This window comes from Macrobrachium rosenbergii, chromosome 48, assembly GCF_040412425.1.
Source record: "Macrobrachium rosenbergii isolate ZJJX-2024 chromosome 48, ASM4041242v1, whole genome shotgun sequence".
NCBI lineage: Eukaryota > Metazoa > Arthropoda > Malacostraca > Decapoda > Palaemonidae > Macrobrachium > Macrobrachium rosenbergii.
This window is the reverse complement of record NC_089788.1, coordinates 6,570,057-6,591,575: the sequence shown is the minus strand read 5'-3', so window position 1 is coordinate 6,591,575 and position 21,519 is coordinate 6,570,057. Positions and strand designations below refer to the sequence as shown.

The following is a 21,519-nucleotide window of genomic DNA, read 5'->3' as shown; positions in this document are numbered from 1 at the left end:
GGACAGGTGTTTGCCGTTAATGGCCAAATTGTAACTTGCACGGCTGTTACGGCACAACGAGTTGCTTTTCACAGCTGCGTGCACAGCAGACAAATTTGAGAGCAAATTTCCTTCATGAAAATAGGTAAATTTGCTCGTGAAATTCATATATGCCTTCATACTTGTGAATTGGAGCCAATTTCCTTCATAAAAATAGATAAATTCCTTCATGAAGCCAGGTGAATTTTCCTTTTGAAATCCATATATGTCATTATACTTGTATTTGGGAGCAAATTTTCTTCATAAAAATAGGTAAATTCCTTCATAAAAATGGGTAAAATTTCCTCTTGAAATCCATATATGGCATTATACTTCTGAATGGGAGCAAATTTCCTTCATAAAAATAGGTAAATTCCTTCATGAAAATAGATAAAATTTCCTCTTGAAATCCATATATGGCATTATACTTCTGAATGGGAGCAAATTTCCTTCATAAAAATAGGTAAATTCCTTCATAAAAATAGGTAAATTTTCCTTTTGAAATCTCGTGAATGCTAAGAATTTATTCTGATTGACTTTCATAAGAATTTAACAAAGCAGTTAGCGTGTAATAAATGTCAAAGAATATTAATAGCTAAGGGAACCAAATCGTACGTAAATTATATTCTTTCCGCAAGATACTCATTCTAACTGTCATTTGTGAAACACGCAACATTATCTTTACTCTGAAAACGTATATCATACCAACACACGCATTAACGAAGACAAAACTTAAACAAAGAACCACTGCTAGTCATCATTTCACAGCAGAGAAAAACACGGAAAAAAGCTTAAAACAAAATATGATTTATGTATCCTTGATCCAAAAAAAAAAATTTTACCAGGAGCTATCTTTACAAGTTCTGTGATTTCCGTGCTCACTTGTTCTCGCTGAACACGAACGAAGCTTTCTCGTTGTCATTTTTATCTATTTATTTATTAATTTGTTAATTTTTTTTGTACTCTTGTAATAAGTGATCTCTTCTTTCTGTATTTCACATTACCTTTCGTTACTTTTAAATGAACGCCATATTCTTTGGAAGCTTGAATTTCAAGTCAGTGGTCCCTATGGGCTTGTTCCTCGTGAATACGGTTCGTGTTCTGTAATAATAATAATAATAATAATAATAATAATAATAATAATAATAATAATAATAATCCCTTGCCATCGACGGATGACTTTAAAAACTATAACTGGAACCCAAAAGCATACAAGAAAGAAAAAAAACTTTAAAAAAGGCAATCGCATTTTAGGGGGAAAAAAAGTCACCCCTGAAATCACCAGGGTCATCCGAGTGACGGCTAGGAGAACTCGCAAGTCACTCTGCTCGTTAACGCGCGATCTGAAGTGCTGGTATGTTCTTGCAAAAGAAAAAATGTAGGAGTGAGACTGAATGAAGCATAGAGCAGTGAAAGAAATGATATTGCGTCTTTTGCACTGAATAAGTGGGGTTCTTATCAGCACCTACAAGACTTAGGCTAGACTCTTGTGAACGCCAAGAGACTCATAAGAGGTAAATATAATGTTTGAAACTACAGAGTAAGGTTCCTTGCGGCGTTCCTTCGGCGCCTAGCCGCAACCCTTTTCATTCGTTTTACTGTACCTACGTTCGTATTCCCTTTCTTATATCTTTCTTTCCACCTTCTCCTATCAATTATCTTACAGTGCATCTGCGAGGTTTTTCTCCAGTTAGACCTTTCAAACCTTTCCTTCTGGGGATAGAAATTCATTTCTCTGTATAATATGGTTCGGATTCCACAATAAGCTGTAGGTCCCGTTGCTAGGTAACCAATTGGTTCTTAGACACGTAAAATAAATCTAATCCTTCGGGCCAGCCCTCTCTAGGAGAGCTGTTAATCAGCTCAGTGGTCTGGTTAAACTAAGGTATACTTAACTTTCTACCCTTATAGGTTTCCCTTTCAGTGCTGAATGATCTCATAGGTCCCAGCGCTTGAATTGAATTGAATTGAATTTAGAATTTAGGCCAAACGCCAAGCACTGGGACCTATGAGGTCATTCAGCACCGAAACGGAAATTAACAGTAAAAAGTTTTTAAAGGTGTAACAGGAGGAAAACCTCGCAGTTGCACTGTGAATCAACTGTTAGGAGAGGGTGGAAAGTAAGATGGAAGAAAGAGAATATGAAAGGAGGTAAAGGAAAAGGAACGAAAGTGGGTTGCAGCTAGCGGTCGATGGCACGCTGCAAAGAACCTTAAGTATAATGCCTACAGTGCACCGCTTTAAGGCGATCTTCTGGTTGTACTCGCTTCTCCGATCATTCAAATCACCAGCATACTTGGCCTATAGCTATCAAAGACACTCTACGTGTCATACATGATTTTCCACGCTTCCACGCTAAACGTGGACCGTACTTGTATATCGACACACTTATTTGCAAGACTCAGTCTCAAACTGCTGGTATCATGCATTGCAAAAATTGGTTTGCTGATTGTTGACAATCAATTGTGCCTTCAACTCTGACGCCTTGGGTTATTCCTTGGAATACTTAAGTTTCTGTCAAGAATAACATTAGTCTATGCATCTAAAATTTAAGGTACTATTTCGAGGGAATTTAAACGTATACCTGTGGCTGAATCTTCTAATGACGTTCCATAACAAATTGTCTTTTTCCTTTAAGCTGTAAATCCTATAACCTTCCTTCTTTATTATTATTATTATTATTATTATTATTATTATTATTATTATTATTATTATTATTATTATTATTATTATTATTATTATTATTATTATTCAGAAGATGAACCCTATTCATATAGAACAAGGCCACAGAGGCCACTGACTTGAAATTCAGGCTTCCAACGAATAAGGTTTTCGTTTGAAAGAAGTAACAGAAGGTAATAGGAAATACAGAAAGAAAATAAAAAAAATTAATATATTAATTAATATACAGATAAAAATGTAAGGATATTACTAAAATAGGAGGAGAATTGTTTCAGGGTAATAATACGTTGCATCTTCGCTTGAACTTTTGAAGCTCCAGTCGAACAACTTCCTCAGGGAGACTGTTCCACATTCCGAAGGTGTCAGGAATCAAGGACCTCTGGAATTGAGAAGTTCGACAGTGAGACACATTTACTTCCTTCCAAGGGGTTAGACTCCTTTCTCTCTGCTGTTAATGATTCCTAGATTACATTATATACATCTAGAGAGATGGTACTCGAGGTACATCTAGGAAAATCAGAAATGATGATAAGAGTATGCACAAAGCGGACAAGTAAAAAATGCACCGAAGTTTCTTCGGCGCGATCGAGTTTTCTATACAGCGTATAATGCTGCATGAAACTTTCAGCCGCGGCCCTTAAAACTCACCCACGGTCCGGTGGCGGCCTGTGTTGTTGGTGCCAATATAGTTGCCAGAAGTACGATTTTGGCTAACTTTAACATTTAATAAAATAAAAACTACTGAAGCTAGAGGGCTGCAATTTGGTATGCCTGATGATTGGGGGGTGGATGATCGACATACCAATTTGCAGCCCTCTAGCCTCAGTAGTTTTTAAGATCTGAGGGCGGACAGAAAAAGTGCGAACGGACAGACAAAGCCGACACAGTAGTTTTCTATTGCAGAAAACTAAAACACAACTGTGTAGATGGAAAGAGATTAATGAGGTAGAGTAGTCTCAATGCTTAAGAACAACAATATCAAGTACAGGTTCTCTTGATTTAGAAATTAGTGAAAGATTAGAAAGGATTAATCAAACATCGGCCAGTTTGCATAAGATTAAGGCAGATAGACTAAAATTGCTCACGAAAGTAGAATTATTATTATTATTATTATTATTATTATTATTATTATTATTATTATTATTATTATTCAGAAGGTGAACATTATTCATAAGGAACAAGCCCACAGGGGCCACTGACTTGGGATTCAAGCTTCCAAAGACTGTGGTGTTTATTATCATGCAAGAATCCAGTACGATCTGCATCGCTGTACAAACGCGAATCATCGTCTGATTAGTGAAGCTGTATCTAAAAGATTTTGTCGATATAGAAATACGGTTTTAAAGTAAGCATTAGCAATCAGAAGATGGGGTAGAATTAGAAAAGATACCCTAAGGGAAATTACGAAATTTCCACATGTTGATGGGGCAATGATTTAGGACAGATTAGATGGTCTGGACATGTCCTTCGCATTACCCCGGGCGAGAATTAGTACGTGATTGTGTCACCTGGGTCCTGGGGACACCAGAAGAGTTGTAAGACCTATATATATATATATATATATATATATATATATATATATATATATATATATATATATATACATACATATACATACATATATATATATATATATATATATACAGTATGTATGTATAGATGTGTGTACACACGTATGTATTATGTACGAATGTATATGCATACAAAAGCACTCTTATGAACTCTTGATCTTTATTATGTGACAGTATCCGAGAGTTCAAGGGAAGAAGGGCATAGGTTGCCGTTATAAGCATTGCGAGGTGACTTGCAATTGGGAAATGAGAATTGTAGTCATGAGTAGGAGTGAGAAGAAGAAGAAGAAGAAGAAGAAGAAGACGAAGAAAATAAGAAGAGAGAGAGAGAGAGAGAGAGAGAGAGAGAGAGAGAGAGAGAGAGAGAGAGAGAGACTTGTACTGATCACGGGAAACTAAGCGCTAGCTTGTGTCTGGCACTAGGCTGATCAGAATCTATAATTTTTTTTTTTTATTCTCATAGAAGCTGAATTTGCAAGATCCAGCAGCAGTCAGCTGCACAAAGCATTTGCACCTTGTTCCTTGACCCTTCATGTGACCTTGTCATAACATCTTGGATTCGTCATCTGCCTCTTTCAAGTTGAAAATCTTAAACTGAACATGTCCTCTGGCAAAACTACCGTCTAATTTCCTTCGTATAAAGAATAGTTCATCTTTATGAAAATTATATAGAGAAAATGCATAATATTTACGACTAATGGTGTATAATTAAGTTTATTTCCATGCTTCTCCTGTGTAACTTTTCCTTCCGGCGACACGGAATAAAAACAATTGTTTGGTCAACTTGGCCATTCCTAACCCGCGTGCAGTACGGGGAGAGAACTAGGCACATACTGCCGCATAGGCGCAGACCGTTATGTCCATGCTTTGTATGTTTATGAACAAGAGAAAATATAATCCTTGAAATTTGGAAAGGGGAAATGCCTTGTATACATTGCACATTATACATTTTATTATCAAGGACACACATATATAAAACATGCATATTCATATATATATATATATATATATATATATATATATATATATATATATATATATACATATATATATGTGTGTGTGTGTGTGTGTGTGTGTGTGTGTTTATGTTAAAGGCCCTTTCGAACCTTGACAAAGGGCCCTTGGCCTTACCAGAGTTATGCTGGAATATACACACATACACATATACATGCATACATCCATTTTTATATATATAGAAGATGTTTATACACACACACACACACACACACACACACATATATATATATATATATATATATATATATATATATATATATAACTTACTATTTAGGCTACTGTGTCGTTTAATTCAGCATAGAATATTTACAGATTTTAGGATCAAGCTTAATGGTTATCCATGGAAGCACGTATCACGCATTATTGGACTAGGTCGGTTTTGTATGTGATGGTCATCCATTTTGAAAGTTTATATATATATATATATATATATATATAAATATATATATATATATATATATATATATATATATATATATATATATATATATATCAAATACCACTGGGAAGAAATTAAAAAGTTGTAAATCCCAGTGGTGTCTGATCTATAAAAATCACGTAATATATATATATATATATATATATATATATATATATATATATATATATATATATATATATATATATATATATTTCTTTTATTATATATATATATATATATATCACCATGCGCATATAATATGTACGTATGCATATACATACATACATATAGATGCATATTCATACGTACATATTATATGCGCATGGTGATGCTTAACAAAGGAAACAAATATAAAGGCATGTCTGCTGCTCACCGAAGGGAAACCTGGTGCGGATTAATCCGGAAGCATGAGTAAACCCACCACGGACGAATTTGAAAGCGACATTGGAATGTCATCTCTGAAACCATATTTAATGCCAGACAATAAAACACTGCACAAGCAAACTCTCGATAGCCCCATGGTTCCCATGTCCCCAGAGGCTATTTCCTGTATTGAAACTGGCAGGCCTCGTAGGCCTAAATGTGCCTTGCCCCAAAACATGTTTGGCGATTTCGTCATAAGTGTTCGTAACCTTGATATTTCAACACAAGGGAAATATTTCCTTCCCATAGAGTTCCATCTGTGTTTTAGTGCCCATTTTAAAAGCACGCAATCTCCCCACGTTTATATTGATTTATTTTAGTGGGGTTGGATGTTAACCTGACAATTTAGAGTGAGAAATGAAGCCGAGTTTAATTAAAGGTAGTTTAAAATCCCGCCAGGAACGGCATTTAACTTTGTACTCAGTGGCAGCCCTTCTCACGTCAAGTGTTGTCTACACAATTCGATATTCATTTTCATGTATCAGATAATCTTAACAAAACATTGTCTATTTGGCTAATAAATTTTAGTGTTGAAATTTATTTATATAATATTTATGTTTTTATAGCGTGTGAGAAATGATGATATTATTTTGTATCTTCTGTGACAATGGTAACAATGGCCGAACTCTCTAAAATACACCCAAAGTGATCAAAAGTCACACGTTTGTCCACAAATTGAAGCAAGTGGCGAACAGTACATGAAATTAAATTATAAAACGTAATTATAATTTACATTTGAATGTAAACGGGTTAATCTAAGGAAGAATTACGAAAATGAAAACAAATTCCCTGAGCAATCGCATTGTTGGAACGTATTTTCCTACATGTTAGTTAGGTGCCATTGGACTCTCAGAGGATCTTGGAAAGGAAAACTCAAAATACCTTGTGTTTTGTCGATATGTCTCGTTCCTAGGTAAGAGAATTACCATATGCAACGGGGGGACACCTGGACATTCGCATCAGGACCCTGATTTGTTGTTATTTTGCGACGTGTGTGAAGAAGGACCATCAAAATTCCGGTCCCGAGCGAATTTCGGCAGGCCCGTGCAGGGAGAGCCGAAGAAGAAGAAGACGACACCATGAACAACGCTGCCAGGCCACGCAAAAACAGAACTAGTTCGGCCAGGTCAGTATTATTTCAGCCTCTATTTTACGCCAAGGGTCCGGGCATCGACGGGGCGGGGTTTCGACGAATTTTAGGGTGGGCAGGAGGCCCTCGAAAATCACCCGTGTGGGGAGGGATTGGGTGAGATGGGGGCGTGCGAACTGAACCTCTGCCTCTTGTGGGTGACGATCATTTTTCGGGAGGTTTTAGCACCTCCGTCGTCTCCTCCTCCTGTGCCCGTCGTTCGTTGCGAATTTCGGGGGTCCTTTTCGAATCGCCTCGACGAAATTAAACGGTTTTTTTGAGACTCCTCGGGTTCCCGGATGTTGTGCATTGAAGGAATGTGTTCGGGAGGTTACGAAAGTAGAAAGTTCGTGTGGGCTGTTCACGGATGCTCCCGAAATTTCGGGTTGGGTTCGATCCTGGGGTAGAGCGTGGCTTTAGCCTTCGACGTCGCTACGAAAGCTAAATATTTAACGAACCGTGGGTCAGACTTAATTAGGTTAGGTCCATGGGCCCTAGGTATGATGCCAAAGTGTCTTGCCAAATTTACCTTAATTTTTTTTCCGACTGCATATTTCATCATGTTTTAGCCCTGTGCATTTCTGACCATTTTTACTGATGTAAGCAACTCATTTTATGTTTCCCATACCCTCTAGGCTATCATATATTCAAGTTATAGGGGGGGACCCCAGTGGGAAACTGGGTTCCGTTCGGCTGGAGAAAATCCCAAACTACCTACTTTATTGTTTGATGTTTAATCCTTTCATTCAAAGAAGGCGCTTTAGGGCAGCGCCTCTAAAATAACCTCTCGTGTCGATGTGGCTCTCTCTGTAAGTACAATCAGGCCTAATCCTGTTTCCGCATTAGCAGTAGTCGCAAAACAGGAATTTTTTATTTCGTCTTCAAACACTTTTGGCAAATTTTTTAAAGGCTGAACAGTGAAGTCTTACTCCCAAAACCTATAGTGAATTGAACATCAATTATATTACCTTGGATGCTGATGATCAAAATGGCCTTCAGCCTCCTTCCTTGTTCCCAACAGTTTAACATTTTCTTCATTTCATTCCATTGCAACATTTACTTCCATCTGCTTAATAGTTTTGAAGCAATATTATATTTGCAACCACATGAAATCAGGGTCCAAGGTCAGTTTTGTTTGTAATGAACTCAATTTCTTCCCATAATGCTTTGCTAAATTTTTTATTCACCTCATGATTTTCATAATAAAATCTCAAGCTGTTTATGCATTTTTATCAGTAGCGTTACAATAGCTAGTTCTACAGTTCACTGACCATATGCCGCACTTTGTTCTTTCTTCAGCACGGCATTTTTGTCCTATGGGACACCTCCATTTTGAGTAGAAATAGCCAGTGACCCGATTTGTCTCTTACTTTATACATACTATTCACAACTCCAGTTTTGTTTATCATAGTTCTTATGAAATAATCCTCACAACTGAATCATTTCAACATGTAATGCATTTATTGTCAGCAGCTGGGTTAACAGAATGACTTAGAATATTGCTTCCAGTATTTTTGACATTGCAAGTACAGTATGCTTTATTTTTTTCAATTTGGTAACTACAAGATCATCCTTTGAATTGACATTCAGTAGCCTACATTTTACATATAATGTGGGTGAAACCCTTCTCATATTTTTTAGTTACCTTGTCAACACTACTAGTCTTGAATGCATGAATGCAGCAGCATCTTCCTCCTGCTCTAGTTCAAAATTTGAAACTATATCCTTCTCTAAATCTACTGTTACTGACTTGCATTTCTCCCAAAGACTCAGATACCATCTTTTGTTTCATCTGTAAATCTCAGTTCGTTGTCTATGGACCCAACAATTTGTGAATTTTTCTTAGCACATTATTTCCTTGACCAAATCAGCTTACAGAGAATTTGATGTGTAAACATGAGTGCCCCTGAGATCTTACGGGTGACCTTAGTTTTCACTTCATCCAACTTTACAGTTATGTAATCCGACATCTGCCACAAAGTCACCCCAAAGTTCCTTTTCAAAGATTGTATACCTCACATTTCAAAGATACTGCTCTTCTCCCTTCCCCATTAGCATGAAGAGCAAACACTCGTTGCAGAATCAAATACTGCATGCCTAACTGCCACCCCTACTGGAAGTGAATTGCACCAACATCAGTCAGAAAAAACAGATGCTTTCACATCTAAGATTAGTAGTATCACTCTCAGACAATAGTTTAAAACATATATATAGAAAGGCTAATTACAGAAAGTTAAGTATATCTTAGTTTAACCAGACCACTGAGCTGGTTAACAGCTCTGATGCATACTAACCTAGCAGGGAGAAGGGGATACCAAACAATCCCCACCCCCAACCTAGGTTGACGAAGGTCATTGTAGAATACAGGTAGCATCCTAACCAAACCTTACCTTAACTAGGGTGCAGGTCCTACCTGACTTAAGTGCAGCAGGCCCAACCCCTGTATCCTCCCAAGCATTGTTTACAGCACGATTGTGAAGATTGGTAGGTATGACTAGAAGGCTCACATTTGTTTTTCGTGTTGCAGCATACGTAATTGCCAGCTGGTAGCAAAAAAGTGAGTTTTGTGGAGGTGGGATTACACCGAGGTGGAGAGTTGTTTTACCAGTTGATTTAACACTAGAAAGATGATAACTTTTGCTTACCATCAGCACTTCTTGCACACAAGGCAGCCATTTTTCAGCTGAAAAGCTCAGATTATGAAACTCAGGAGTCAGGAAACAAGAATTTCACTTGGAATGATAAAGTTTCAGGGTTAGAAAGTTACCAAACTATTACATCAGAACTATTACATCATAAAAATTACCTTGAAAACAGTAAGTACAATACAATACTTACTGTTCATTTACCCTCGTAAAACACGAGGAATAAGCGTGTAAATTACTTCCATTGGTGATGTTGAAGTCTTAATTGGGAGAACATCGCAGTAACATATGATAACCCATAAGGAGGCCAGGCCCATAGGCTACCAGCCTAGCAAGGTCTAGGCTTGTCGTAGAATAGTAGATAGCCAATGCTGTAGGAGGCTAGTTCACCTCTTTACGTTTGAAGATATCTGTACAGGTGAATAAGTTTGAGGTGGGCACGACCAACATGGAGTTTTGTGCATGTTTACCGTGAATTGCTTTGTGACCTTTGCTTAGTTTGGTGTAGCCAAGGCTATATAGAGCCTAAGCAAGGTAAAAATATTGATGCTGCAATATGTGCATAATCCATGTTAATATACCATAATCAGTTATTTTCTGTCTTACTTAGGTTAGCCTGTGTGTGTTTGTGTGTAAAATTAGCTTAGCCTAGATTAGTTAGCCTTTTTTTAACTGCTTATTGTTGAGATTAGCTTGGTAAATGGGTTTTTTTAGAACTCCTGGTATATTTAATGCTAGAAATTGAAATTTTGCTTTTTTTTTTTTTAAGAGAGGAAGCTTGTGTTTGTTTTAGCATTTGCCTTTTGGTTGGAAGGTTGCATTAAATTAGTAACTTTTCATCAAGAGAAAGTAAGGTAACTTAAGGAAAATTTTGTTGGTGTTTGTTTAGTATTTGCCTTATGGGATGGAAGGTTGGAGTAAATTAGGAACTTTTCATCAAGAGAAAGTCAGGTAACTTAAGGAAAATTTTGTTGGTGTTTGTTTAGTATTTGCCTTTTGGGATGGAAGGTTGCATTAAATTAGGAACTTTCATCAAGAGAAAGTAAGGTAACTTAAGGAAAATTTTGTTGGTGTTTGTTTAGTATTTGCCTTTTGGGATGGAAGGTTGGAGTAAATTAGGAACTTTTCATCAAGAGAAAGTAAGATAACTTAAGGAAAATTTTGTTGGTGTTTTAGTATTTGCCTTTTGGGATGGAAGGTTGTGTTAAATTAGGAACTTCTCATCAAGAGAAAGTAAGGTAACTTAAGGAAAATTTTGTTGGTGTTCATTTAGTGTAATAGAAATAGGCTATATGTACTCAAGAAAGATTTGGAAAGCTTGGAGTGAGCAGGGCAGTAATACAAACAATTTATAAATTCTATAACTATACATGTTATAGCCTATCAGAAAGAAGTACGAGGTCGATGATGAAATATTCCATGAATATATGTGGATCTGGTTATTGGACCAGGCCTTCATTTAGCTCACCTTCCTTACCTAACACACACAAATAATAAAAGAACAAAGCAGGCACAATAGTGACTGCAAATGAGCTTGTATGGTTCAGGGCTAATAGGTGATATTTATATAAAAAAAAAATTTGGCATGCGTATCATCGTAAAAGGAAACTGTAAAAAGATTCATTTGGAGTGAAAGTAGAATAATTCTAAGTTGATAAGCGTAAATCCATTTCATAAGAGCAGATTTATTTATATTAGATTTCAATACTTCACTGTATTACAACATGCAGGTCATAGATCCTCCATCCACCTTTACAGCAGAATGAGCAGCTACCTGCCACTTCTTCCCATAATTCCTTTTCAGAGATTCCGCCTTACATTTCAAACTGTTCTTCACCCAGACCTAGTGGTATGAATTGCAAACACTCATTTCAGGAGCAAAAACCACACAAAGGTAAACAGTCAGAAAAAAATAGAAATGTCTACTGAACGTATTATAAAGCACAAAGGTGTGGAAAACGTATTATAAAGCACAAAGGTGTGGAAAGGCCAGTTCCAAGGATGCTGACAGTCTAACCTAGGGTTCTGGACCTTACCTAACCATGGGGACCCAACCCCTACCTAACCTAAATGCTGAAAGTCTTAGTAAAATTCAGGAAAGCATCCTAACCCAACTTAACCTAACCTAACCTTATCTTACCTAGGGTGTCAGTTCCTACTTAATTTGGGTTTTAACATCATAAGACAATACAATAAGATGAGTACTTGCAGAGAGAGAAATGGGGTAAAAAAAAAAGAGTATCTTGTAGCATTGAACCTGACTGAATTATGGATGTCCCATCCGTACATGCACCTGTAATATGATTAGAAAAGAGTAAAGCAGGGTGGAGTTTAAACACCATTAGATGCTTAAGGTAAAAACAGAAGTGTTTGTATTGTGGTCTGATGCAATTACCTACTAAAATCCCAGGTGTGGTTTACAGTCAGTCGTTAGTCACTTACATGTTGCTTGTGTGTATGTTGGTTGGTTTGCTCTTGCAGTGACCTTGTGAATTTCACTGCTCATAAACACCAAGGCAGACTTGGTGTGATTTCCATATGAATATGGTAATAAGTCGAGTATCTTTGCCGCCTTTCATTTTGACTAAAACTCAGACCTTTAGAGAAACTCGGGTAATCTCCAGCATCACCTTTATGAGTGCTTGTCTGCCTCATAGTTTTGGGGGTGTTAGTGCTTTCATTGCACCTCACATGGTGCAACTCAGGTGTTACAGTGCTGAAGGGTGTTTGCTGGGTCCCTTCATCCCCTTAGTTGCCTCTGCTTTGGAACCTATTACTTTACCCCCATTCTGACTTCCTTTCTTCCATCTTGCTCGCCGACTTTTCTAAATGCATTGTTGCTTCTAAGTGCAACTGAGGGTTTTCTCCTGGTTTTTGCTCTTTAGATCTAAACACTTCATCTCATTCAATATCAAGCTGTTTTTTATAGTTACACTGAATAGCTGAAATTATTATTATTCAAAAGGTGAACCTTGTTCATACGGAACATGCCCATGGACCCTTGACTTGAAATTCAACCTTCCAAAGAATGTGGTGTTCATTAGAAAGAACAGAAGGTAATGGGAAATACAGAAAGAAAAAGAAGTGATCACTTAATAAAAAAGAAAAAGGAAATTAAATTAATAGATAAAAATGTAATTAAATTAATAAAATACAGGGAGAATTGTATTAGTGTATTAAAATACACAAGGAGAATTGTATCAAGGTAGTAATGCATTGCATCTTTGCTTGAACTTTTGAAGTTTTAGTTGCACAGTATCCTTTTAGAGATTGTTCCACAGTCCAACAGCAAAAGTGTCCCATTGCTTTGTTTTATACCTGTATTTCATGATTCATTCATTCACTCATTGCTGGTCTGCATTGGAAGATAAATATTTGGAGTACTGTATGAGGGTTTACATGCTTCCATTAGAGTAAATGTTTTGGTAAAGTACTTAATGAAATGTGTGGCATTCCAACAGGATCATCATCTTATGGGTAAATGTACAAAAGGATAAGGTTAGTGTGGACCACGCATCCTTTGGATGAAAGTGTCACAGAACACGATCTTGTTAACCTTGGAATTGAAGGCTGATGATAGTTGAAGACTAAGCACATATAACAGAGGTGTTACATGTAGCATTTGGTTCATAACTGAAGAAATGCTAAAGATGCTCTCAGTTAAATGGGCTTTTGTTTGTGACATCATCGGCCTCATCCATTTCACTCCGAAAAACAAGAATGTGGTATTGGAATCAGCCAGTCAAGGCCATCATTTGAAATTCTCTTCATCCAGAAGTTCACAGTAATACTGGGAATGAATTTGGAAATGCCAATAGTGACTACAGTAGTTTGATATCTTAGGGAACTCGGTTATTGGAGCTGTTGTTCTTTACTTCAAGATTGCAGGTCTTGGTACCAGGATTCAATACTAGACTTGCTGAGTGATAGGAAGTTTTTTCTTTGGATGACCTTTTTCGCAAACATATGACCCAAACTGTGTTGCTTTTGAAACATGACATTCCTTTGATATGTTGTCTGCTTTTCCTTTGTCTTGTTTGATATCCCAAAACTTATCATTCTCCCAGACTCAGTTGGAAAGCCTAATTTATGTCTTCTTTTTTTCAATTTTGAGATCCAAAAAGTAGATCATGCATTTTTTTTTTTTTTTAGTTCAAGCTTTGAAATCATTGTTGCTTTTGCCGTAGCACAGTAGAAGCAACAATGATGGAAGCAACTCGACACTTGACGAACATTGATGCTCTCACTGTAAATACAGTACTGGGAGCATGGTTAGGATGCTTGATACAAAGTTGCAGTCATTAGTGATTCACTGTATGGTACTTGTTCTGTGCAGTGAAGCATATAGTGTAGGTTCAGCAGTTAGAAGCCAATTCACTTCATTGACAGTTGTAAGACCAGAAAGCAGAATAAAAACAAATGAAGATCGGGTGCTGTAAACAAGTCAAGAAAGAATTTCAAGTACAGTACTGTATTGGCCAGCAATGATGAAAATTAACTAACGGAGAACACTGTTGTTTATGGGGAAAACATACAATTTTTTGTGAATAGAAGGACAGTTATTTTAATTCTTTAATGCTGTAAATTTTCTATAATCAATTTGAAGGTGTTGTATTAATTTTCACATTCTGTATGTGCATTTTCAGAGGTGGCCGTGGAAAAGGTGTAGACAGGCAAATACCTACCGATGGCGTTTACACGAATCACCGTTTCATGCAGTCGGTTGGCGCTTTAGTTGGCCTCCCAGTTTTGGTGAGTTAGCAAACAGGAGGTTTTATGTATTGTTAGAAATTTATGATGCCAATGGTTGCCTTGCAGAAGCCCTGCTAACCGTTTGCAATAAATGGAAGCTTCTTGCAAGGCGAGTGTGGCTGATTTAGTACTAAACCATGTCAAGGGCATGGATGATTGTCTTCTGGTTGATTTTTTTGACCAGATATATTTGAAACCTTACTTGATGTGTGTGTGAGTTGAATGCGGAGTCTGCAGGTGTTGAACAGCCAGTATTAAATAATAGAGACATGAAGAGTTTGAAATAAAGATTATCAGCTTACATACTGTACATTTGCAGCTGTGTCTGACAAAGCTTCTAGGAATAACTGTCGCTTGACATGTAAAATGTCGAAGCATGTAAGTAAATTTTATTGATGTAACACAGTTGCTTATGACCAGAGTATCTAAATTCAGTCTTGAATAACCTATTTTAGAATAGGTTAATCTTGGTGAAAGAGTACGTAGGAGTTTTTGGTGTTGCAGATATTTCAAGTGTTCTGACATGATGTGCCACAAATATAAAATTCCACAAAGCTGTGGGAATGTTCCTAGATATGCAGCTGATCTCTCTCTTGATTTTGTGTTATTTGAATTTTTTATGAAACGTTGTAATGTACCATAATAAAATTATTAATATTGTCTTAATTCAGTAAATATAGTACATTAAATATTTACACAAGGTTTCAGCTGCAGTTGCCTTTTACACACGTGTTAGCAAGTTCAAGTAGCTTACGACGTTTGAGGATATTGTAATGACTGCATTGTCTTATGCCATACCAAATAAACAACAGCATTGCATCAATACTGTAATATGAGAGACAAAGAGTGTGTGTGTGTGTGTGTGTGTGTATGAGATGGGCATTAGCAATGCTGTTCAAGAAATCCTGGCCATGGTACAATCCAAATTTTTTGCATATTGATGGTGTACTTCAAAATAAAGAACTCTGAGGTGACGGGCAGAGTAATCCCGTCTGGAAACCTGTTAACGTGTCATCCAGTTTTATATCTGATCGATATTGTCATACATTGCATTATTGCAAAAATTAGTTATGTTCTATATGTACTTTTATAAATAAACTAACATTTACACAGTTTCCACTGAACATTATGATGGGCAGTGTTAAGCATACTTCAAGAGTCAGTTGGGAATTGTAGGATTAAAAATTTATTTTGGCATAATAAGGTACATGTTTTTGTTTGGTCAAGTACTAATCACAATAGGTTGTCTCATCTATTGGGAGCTGAGGGTCTTGTGATGATGAGTTCTATATTACTTTCTAAAAGACCATTTACTGATTGCATACAAGTATGACTTCTCATCTTTTTCACCATCAAAACCCTCATTCATAACCTGTCACAAGCTTTCACACCTTGGAGATATAATGGAGCATTTCCTCACTCCAAAATAACAGTTTAGGTACTATTTAATTGATGGGGTTGTGATGAAGCAAACTGTTTAGGACAATAATGCTTTTCCATTCAAAGCCATCGATCATATAGAGAGTGTCCTTCTTCCATCACCACAAGCCTGCACTTTTTCCCCCCAGAAAAGTGAAGCTTGATCAGAGTCATTACCTTTACGCAGGCAAGGACACATGCAGGGTAGATTCTTGGGTCTTATTTAATTCAAGTCTCATGAAACAGGGATCTTTGTATCCATAGAAGTAGGATATTATTTGTAGGTCATGACAGTTAGGCGGAGGATGCAATGTAAATTAGCAAAGCAAAGTCTTCTAGGTTGCATCCTCAAGGAAGGGGAGTTAGCACAAGGCAGGAAGGTTGCATATAAAGATCTGGTGCAGCCTGTTGTTGTTAGAACATTAGTTGCATTGTGATTCTTGACACAGGAGCCACAAGTACCAAATTTTGTGGGTACTCTTGTGATGTCTGCGCCTGCATGTCATCTGGTATCTCATAAGAAATGTAGCTTGCTTCAACATTAACCACTGATGTTCTAATGCCAGGTAACATTTAACACATACACACATTTCTCTCTCTCTCTCTAAACTTTAAGGTTATTTGTGATTTGTTGTGAATAACACACCTTGGATCCATTATTAATCTTACTGTTTTGTGTATAAAAGATCAGCTGTTTTGGATGGGTTTATTTAACCATTTCTGGAGCAGTCATCCTATCCTAAAATATATTTGCTAAAGAAAAAATTTAGTACAGTGCAGTACCTTGATGGAAACAAAAATGCAAGCAGTAATGCTTGTGATTGATTGATATACTATTAAATATAATGATTTTCCTTTGGGCAGATTGGTGCAGATTATTGAATGAATGTATTTTTTTATGATTATTGTACAGCATATAAAATTAATTTCGAAATTTACTGTTTGTATTACTATTCGTGTCTTTATTTTATTATTTTTTTTTTTTTCAACAGATTCAAACAAAAACCAATGACACTATTGAAGGTGTGTTTACAACATTTAGTCCCAATTTTGACCTGGTGGTAGACATGGCACACCCAGTCACCAGGTCTGATTCCACCATCAACCCTGAGACCATCAAACGGAAGATGATTTTCTCTTCTAGTGATATTGTAACTATAAAAGTCAACAATGTGGATCTAGATTATGCTACGAAAGGTAAGCAGTAAACGTGGATACTTTTGTCTGGGAAGGTAGTGTCGACCTCACATTATGATAGGAGCCATCATTGTATTTGTTGTGCAGGTCAGGGTATGTTCTTCTACTTGCAGTTAGCTCAGTCGATAACCCGAAGAGTGCTGGTGTGATGGACACAGTGGTAATTGCTGTAAGCATCAACATAAAGTCAGAACCTAATCTCCGTCAATACACGAGAGGTTTAATTACTCCGCTTCAATGTCCGAGCATCTTAGTGTTAGCGGACAGTCTTTTTAACTAACTAGGTAGAAAGTTACTTGTTCTGGTTTTGTGATATGTGAATTAAACCGCTTGCGAGAACTTAAGTCCTGAAGGGTGATATAATTACTAGCTCTTTTATGTTATTGCTGTACTATGCCTTTGGGAAGTAGCCATTTTAGAAACTGCTATTTGTTTGTTGGATCTCATTTCTTTTAAATAATCGCCACGTATAACTTTCGGTTCTAGAAATCCCGTTGCAAAAAAGGATTAATATTTGACTGTCATGGCCCTATAGTGAGATGGTATCCTAGCCTGCACAGCATTTTTAATGTAGTGCTACAATAGTGTGTGTTTAGCTTCCTTCCAAGACAAAAAGAAAAAAAAAATTATATTTTGTTCATACAGTATACTTCTCCATGGGTTTTGTTTAGTTGTCCATTTTTCTTTTGTAATTTGGGAGCTTTTTAATACAATTTTTCCTAGGATTTTTTTTTAGGGTTGTTAGCAGTCAGTGGTAGTTGATCATAAGTGTGAGTTACAACATAGTTGATGTGTGTTGTAATGGATTTGTGAAAATGTTTGGTGGATGCATCTGAAGATCTTTTGCATCACCCTTGGAAGGTTCAGATGATGAAGATTATTTTGTATTTAGTTTAAACTTGTCTGGTATTCCATTATTTGTCATGAGTTCTGTCAGGTTGAAGCCAGTATGTTTTAATTTCTTTAATCACTTCAGCACCATCCAGCATAAATAATTCAGTTAGGAGGATGTTTGCTTTTGTCAGGCAGTAAAATATTATAAAAAATAATTTCAACAGAACAGTTTAGTCCATTGATAGCAAAATCTTCCCTTCTGCGTGTACCGCATATTTCCGCGTATAACAGGACCGTTAAATCCTAAAATTCACCCCTAAAAATGGGGGGTCATCTTATACTACCATTCTAAAAATCAAACCTTAAATTCTGAGTTATGTTTATCGGTAGGCTAGCCTCAGCGTGATAACCACCAACATGCATGAATTTACATTATAAAATAAATTGATAATAAAGGTTATGCAATACAGTAAATTGATGATAAAGGTAATAAAACCATTTTTACTTTATATATTATTGGCATATCTTCATCATAGGTAACCTATTCAAGGAATAAATCCAATTTTTATCTATGCTAGCCCAGCTGAGAAAATGTAAACATGGAGTTAGGGTTGCACGCACAGCAACCTTTATCTTTCGGTAAACTTTCAGAAACTTTAATGGTAGTAATAACATTTAGGATAACATAATATTCATTTTTATCAGAAATTCATCGTCATTTTGGTGTTAAATAACAATTTCAGTCATGTGAACAGTAATTATCGTACATTATTGTATTGTTGTTAGGGGCTGTTTGTGATTGGCGATGAAAAGTAAACAAAATAAAGTTTTCCCTTGTATGCGACGTGTAGGAAAAGCATGGTATAGAATCGGCTTTGTTTTTTCGTTCAGTTTAAGTTTCTAAGGATACAGTAAGTAAAACTGCATTTGTAATAACATCATCCTTACATAAATAACCAATATTTCATAAGATACCTGTTGTTGCAAAAGCTAGCTATACACAGATGGTTTTGTAATTTAGCTGTCGTCGCATACTACAGATTTGAGATAAATTCATGAAAATTTGCCATAACTTTTGACTCTGTCTTTTCTAAATGTTGTCTTATACACGGAAATATACGGTAGGTCACTTTTTCTTTGACTGAATTAAGTCCGATGTAAGTAAAATAATATAGGAAGATGCTTTTGAGTGATGCAGAAGGACATTGTAGTTTTTTAATGTGGTGGGTATTTAGTATTTTTAGCTGCGCCAAATTCTGTATCATTTGTAATGGGGTAGTGGCAAATGTTTTTATGTATCAGTTACATTTGTTAGGATGGAGCTAGGGGAAAAATTTGTTTATTTTATGGTCATATGGGCTAGAACTTTGAAATTTGATATAATTTCATACTATTTTTTTATCATGAGAAGTACATCATTATATTTTCTTTACTTGTTTTTTAAACATAATGAATTAGGTTCTAGCATAGATAGCCTTGGTAGAAATGAAGTAATCGTATAGGATAAAGCTCCAGTTTTTTTTTTTTTTTCTTCTTCTTCTCATACTGTATACATGTTCGCACATCCACGTAATCAGCGTTACTAGCTTGACTTCGTAAGTGGGCAAAGAGAAATTTACCCAAAAGCATTAGTCCAGGACTGGTTAACAGTTGATGGAATTGCAAACTTGGAGATGAGATGTCAGTTCAAAACTGATCACCAATTTATAATATTTGTCAAACCCAATCTCTGAGTGGGTGAAAGGCGATGTCATCGGCTCGTATATGATTATTTTGAGAATGGACTACATAAAAAAAAGCTCTTGCCATGTTATGCATTTGCTTGAAGTGTTAGCTTTCAGAACATAATGAAAAGCAGACCGACAGTTTCTGGTACGTAGAAGATTTGTTATTTTCTGTTTGGCGTTTACGTGTCTTGAATTACTTCTAGTGACTCAAGGCACGTAGAATTTAGATCGCATAGAGTTTCCTTTTGTTTATGCATCATCAGTATGACATATAGCACTTGGGTTCAGTATTTTACTCATCTTTTGTACTGAGTAATGTCATAAGTAAATTACAGCTATTGTTATGCTTGAGTTTTCCTTATGTCATATGTAAGTGATCAGCTAGACTAAGTGAGTATAATTATTTTTTTTTCAAAATTCCATTTGTGTGGATTCCTGTGCAAATTGTACATTTATATATGACTACTTCTTTGACATATTTTAAGCTTGCAAATAGTGTGCCATATATTTTATAGCCTTTTGCAAGGATTGTGAACTTTCAAGTGATGTTATTCCAGCAATACCTGTATATACTTTATAAATTATATTGCATATATTGAAATCCAATGGCAAGAGATAATTTAAAATACTGAAAGTTTAATCTTGTCTCTCATTTCAGACGGGTTCGCAGTAGATCAGGTTATTAGTCGTTTTAACGGTCAAGTAACTGAACGACCATTAGAGCCGTGGCAAGGGGATGCCAATGCTGAGGACAATATAGCCCTTGGAGAGGAAAGTTCGGTGAGTGGGGTAGGTGGTTTGGCCCCAGGTGAGGGGTGACTCAGTCCTATTGCAGCACTGCTTTTCAAGATAATTGTCATGCTGATTTGACTGCTCGCCTGCTGTGAATGGCAGTGTGTGGTTTGGTATGATTATCATATCCTAACAAGGTTTGGTAGAGATTTATTTTTAACTTCTGTTGGTTTTTGGACTTAAGTAGACTTGCCACCTTGTCATGTTTCCTAGTTGCACGATGGACTTGAGAATATCTTTGCAGTGTGTATGAAATTGGAGGTAACTGAATTAACTTTTGAGTTTCAACAAAATTATTGATATTGAGTCAGTAATGTTGATCATGCAGGAGGCCTTTTGTAAGACTTTTTTTTTTTATTTTAATCCTGGCTTTTCAGTTAGCGTTGTTCTGTTGTATGTGTGGATTTTAACATTCAAAATTAACTCTTAATAAGGTAGGAGAGAATTTTGTGCAAATAGCACTTTACCCTAGAGCCTTTAGCATAACACTAGCATGTTTTGATGGGAGAGACTTACAGTAGATGTCACATGAGGGATAAATTGCAACTTATGGTTAACCAGTTCTAAAATTCTACAGAGCCTTAGTAATCTGATTGTCCTGAGGTCATATTTTGTCTTTGGGAAGCAGTGGGATTTATTAATCTTCATCCACCTCATTCTAACTTTCAAGTACATGCTACTGGCAAAACCTTTAGACATTCAGGGCACGGGTCTAGTCTAGGCAACTGTTAGGTACCATTCCACTTCTGGCCTAATTTTCACCAAAAACAGATGTAGTTTGCCCCAACCTTAATAGCAACTTGTCACTATGTTAAAGGGCCTTGACTATTGATCATGTCCACTGTCAGACCTGCTTGTGTCTTATGCTCTGCTGTTCACACCTTTAGGGGAA

The 21,519-nt window shown here is 36.4% G+C and overlaps 1 protein-coding gene across 2 annotated transcripts in view; it reads left to right on the top strand.

The window, feature by feature from the left end:
* The window catches only part of LOC136831214 (ataxin-2 homolog), a 48,753-nt gene that overhangs the window by 12,488 nt on the left and 14,746 nt on the right, over positions 1–21,519 (top strand). The window contains exons 1-4 of one of the 2 annotated variants that reach the window (XM_067091228.1): positions 6,945–7,258; positions 14,553–14,658; positions 17,070–17,274; positions 20,494–20,615. In XM_067091228.1, coding sequence (XP_066947329.1) covers positions 7,212–7,258; positions 14,553–14,658; positions 17,070–17,274; positions 20,494–20,615 — 480 coding nt within the window. In that variant the 5' untranslated portion in view covers positions 6,945–7,211. Of the gene's footprint in view, positions 1–6,944; positions 7,259–14,552; positions 14,659–17,069; positions 17,275–20,493; positions 20,616–21,519 lie in introns of those variants that run through there. The other variant, XM_067091229.1, reaches the window with a different exon arrangement.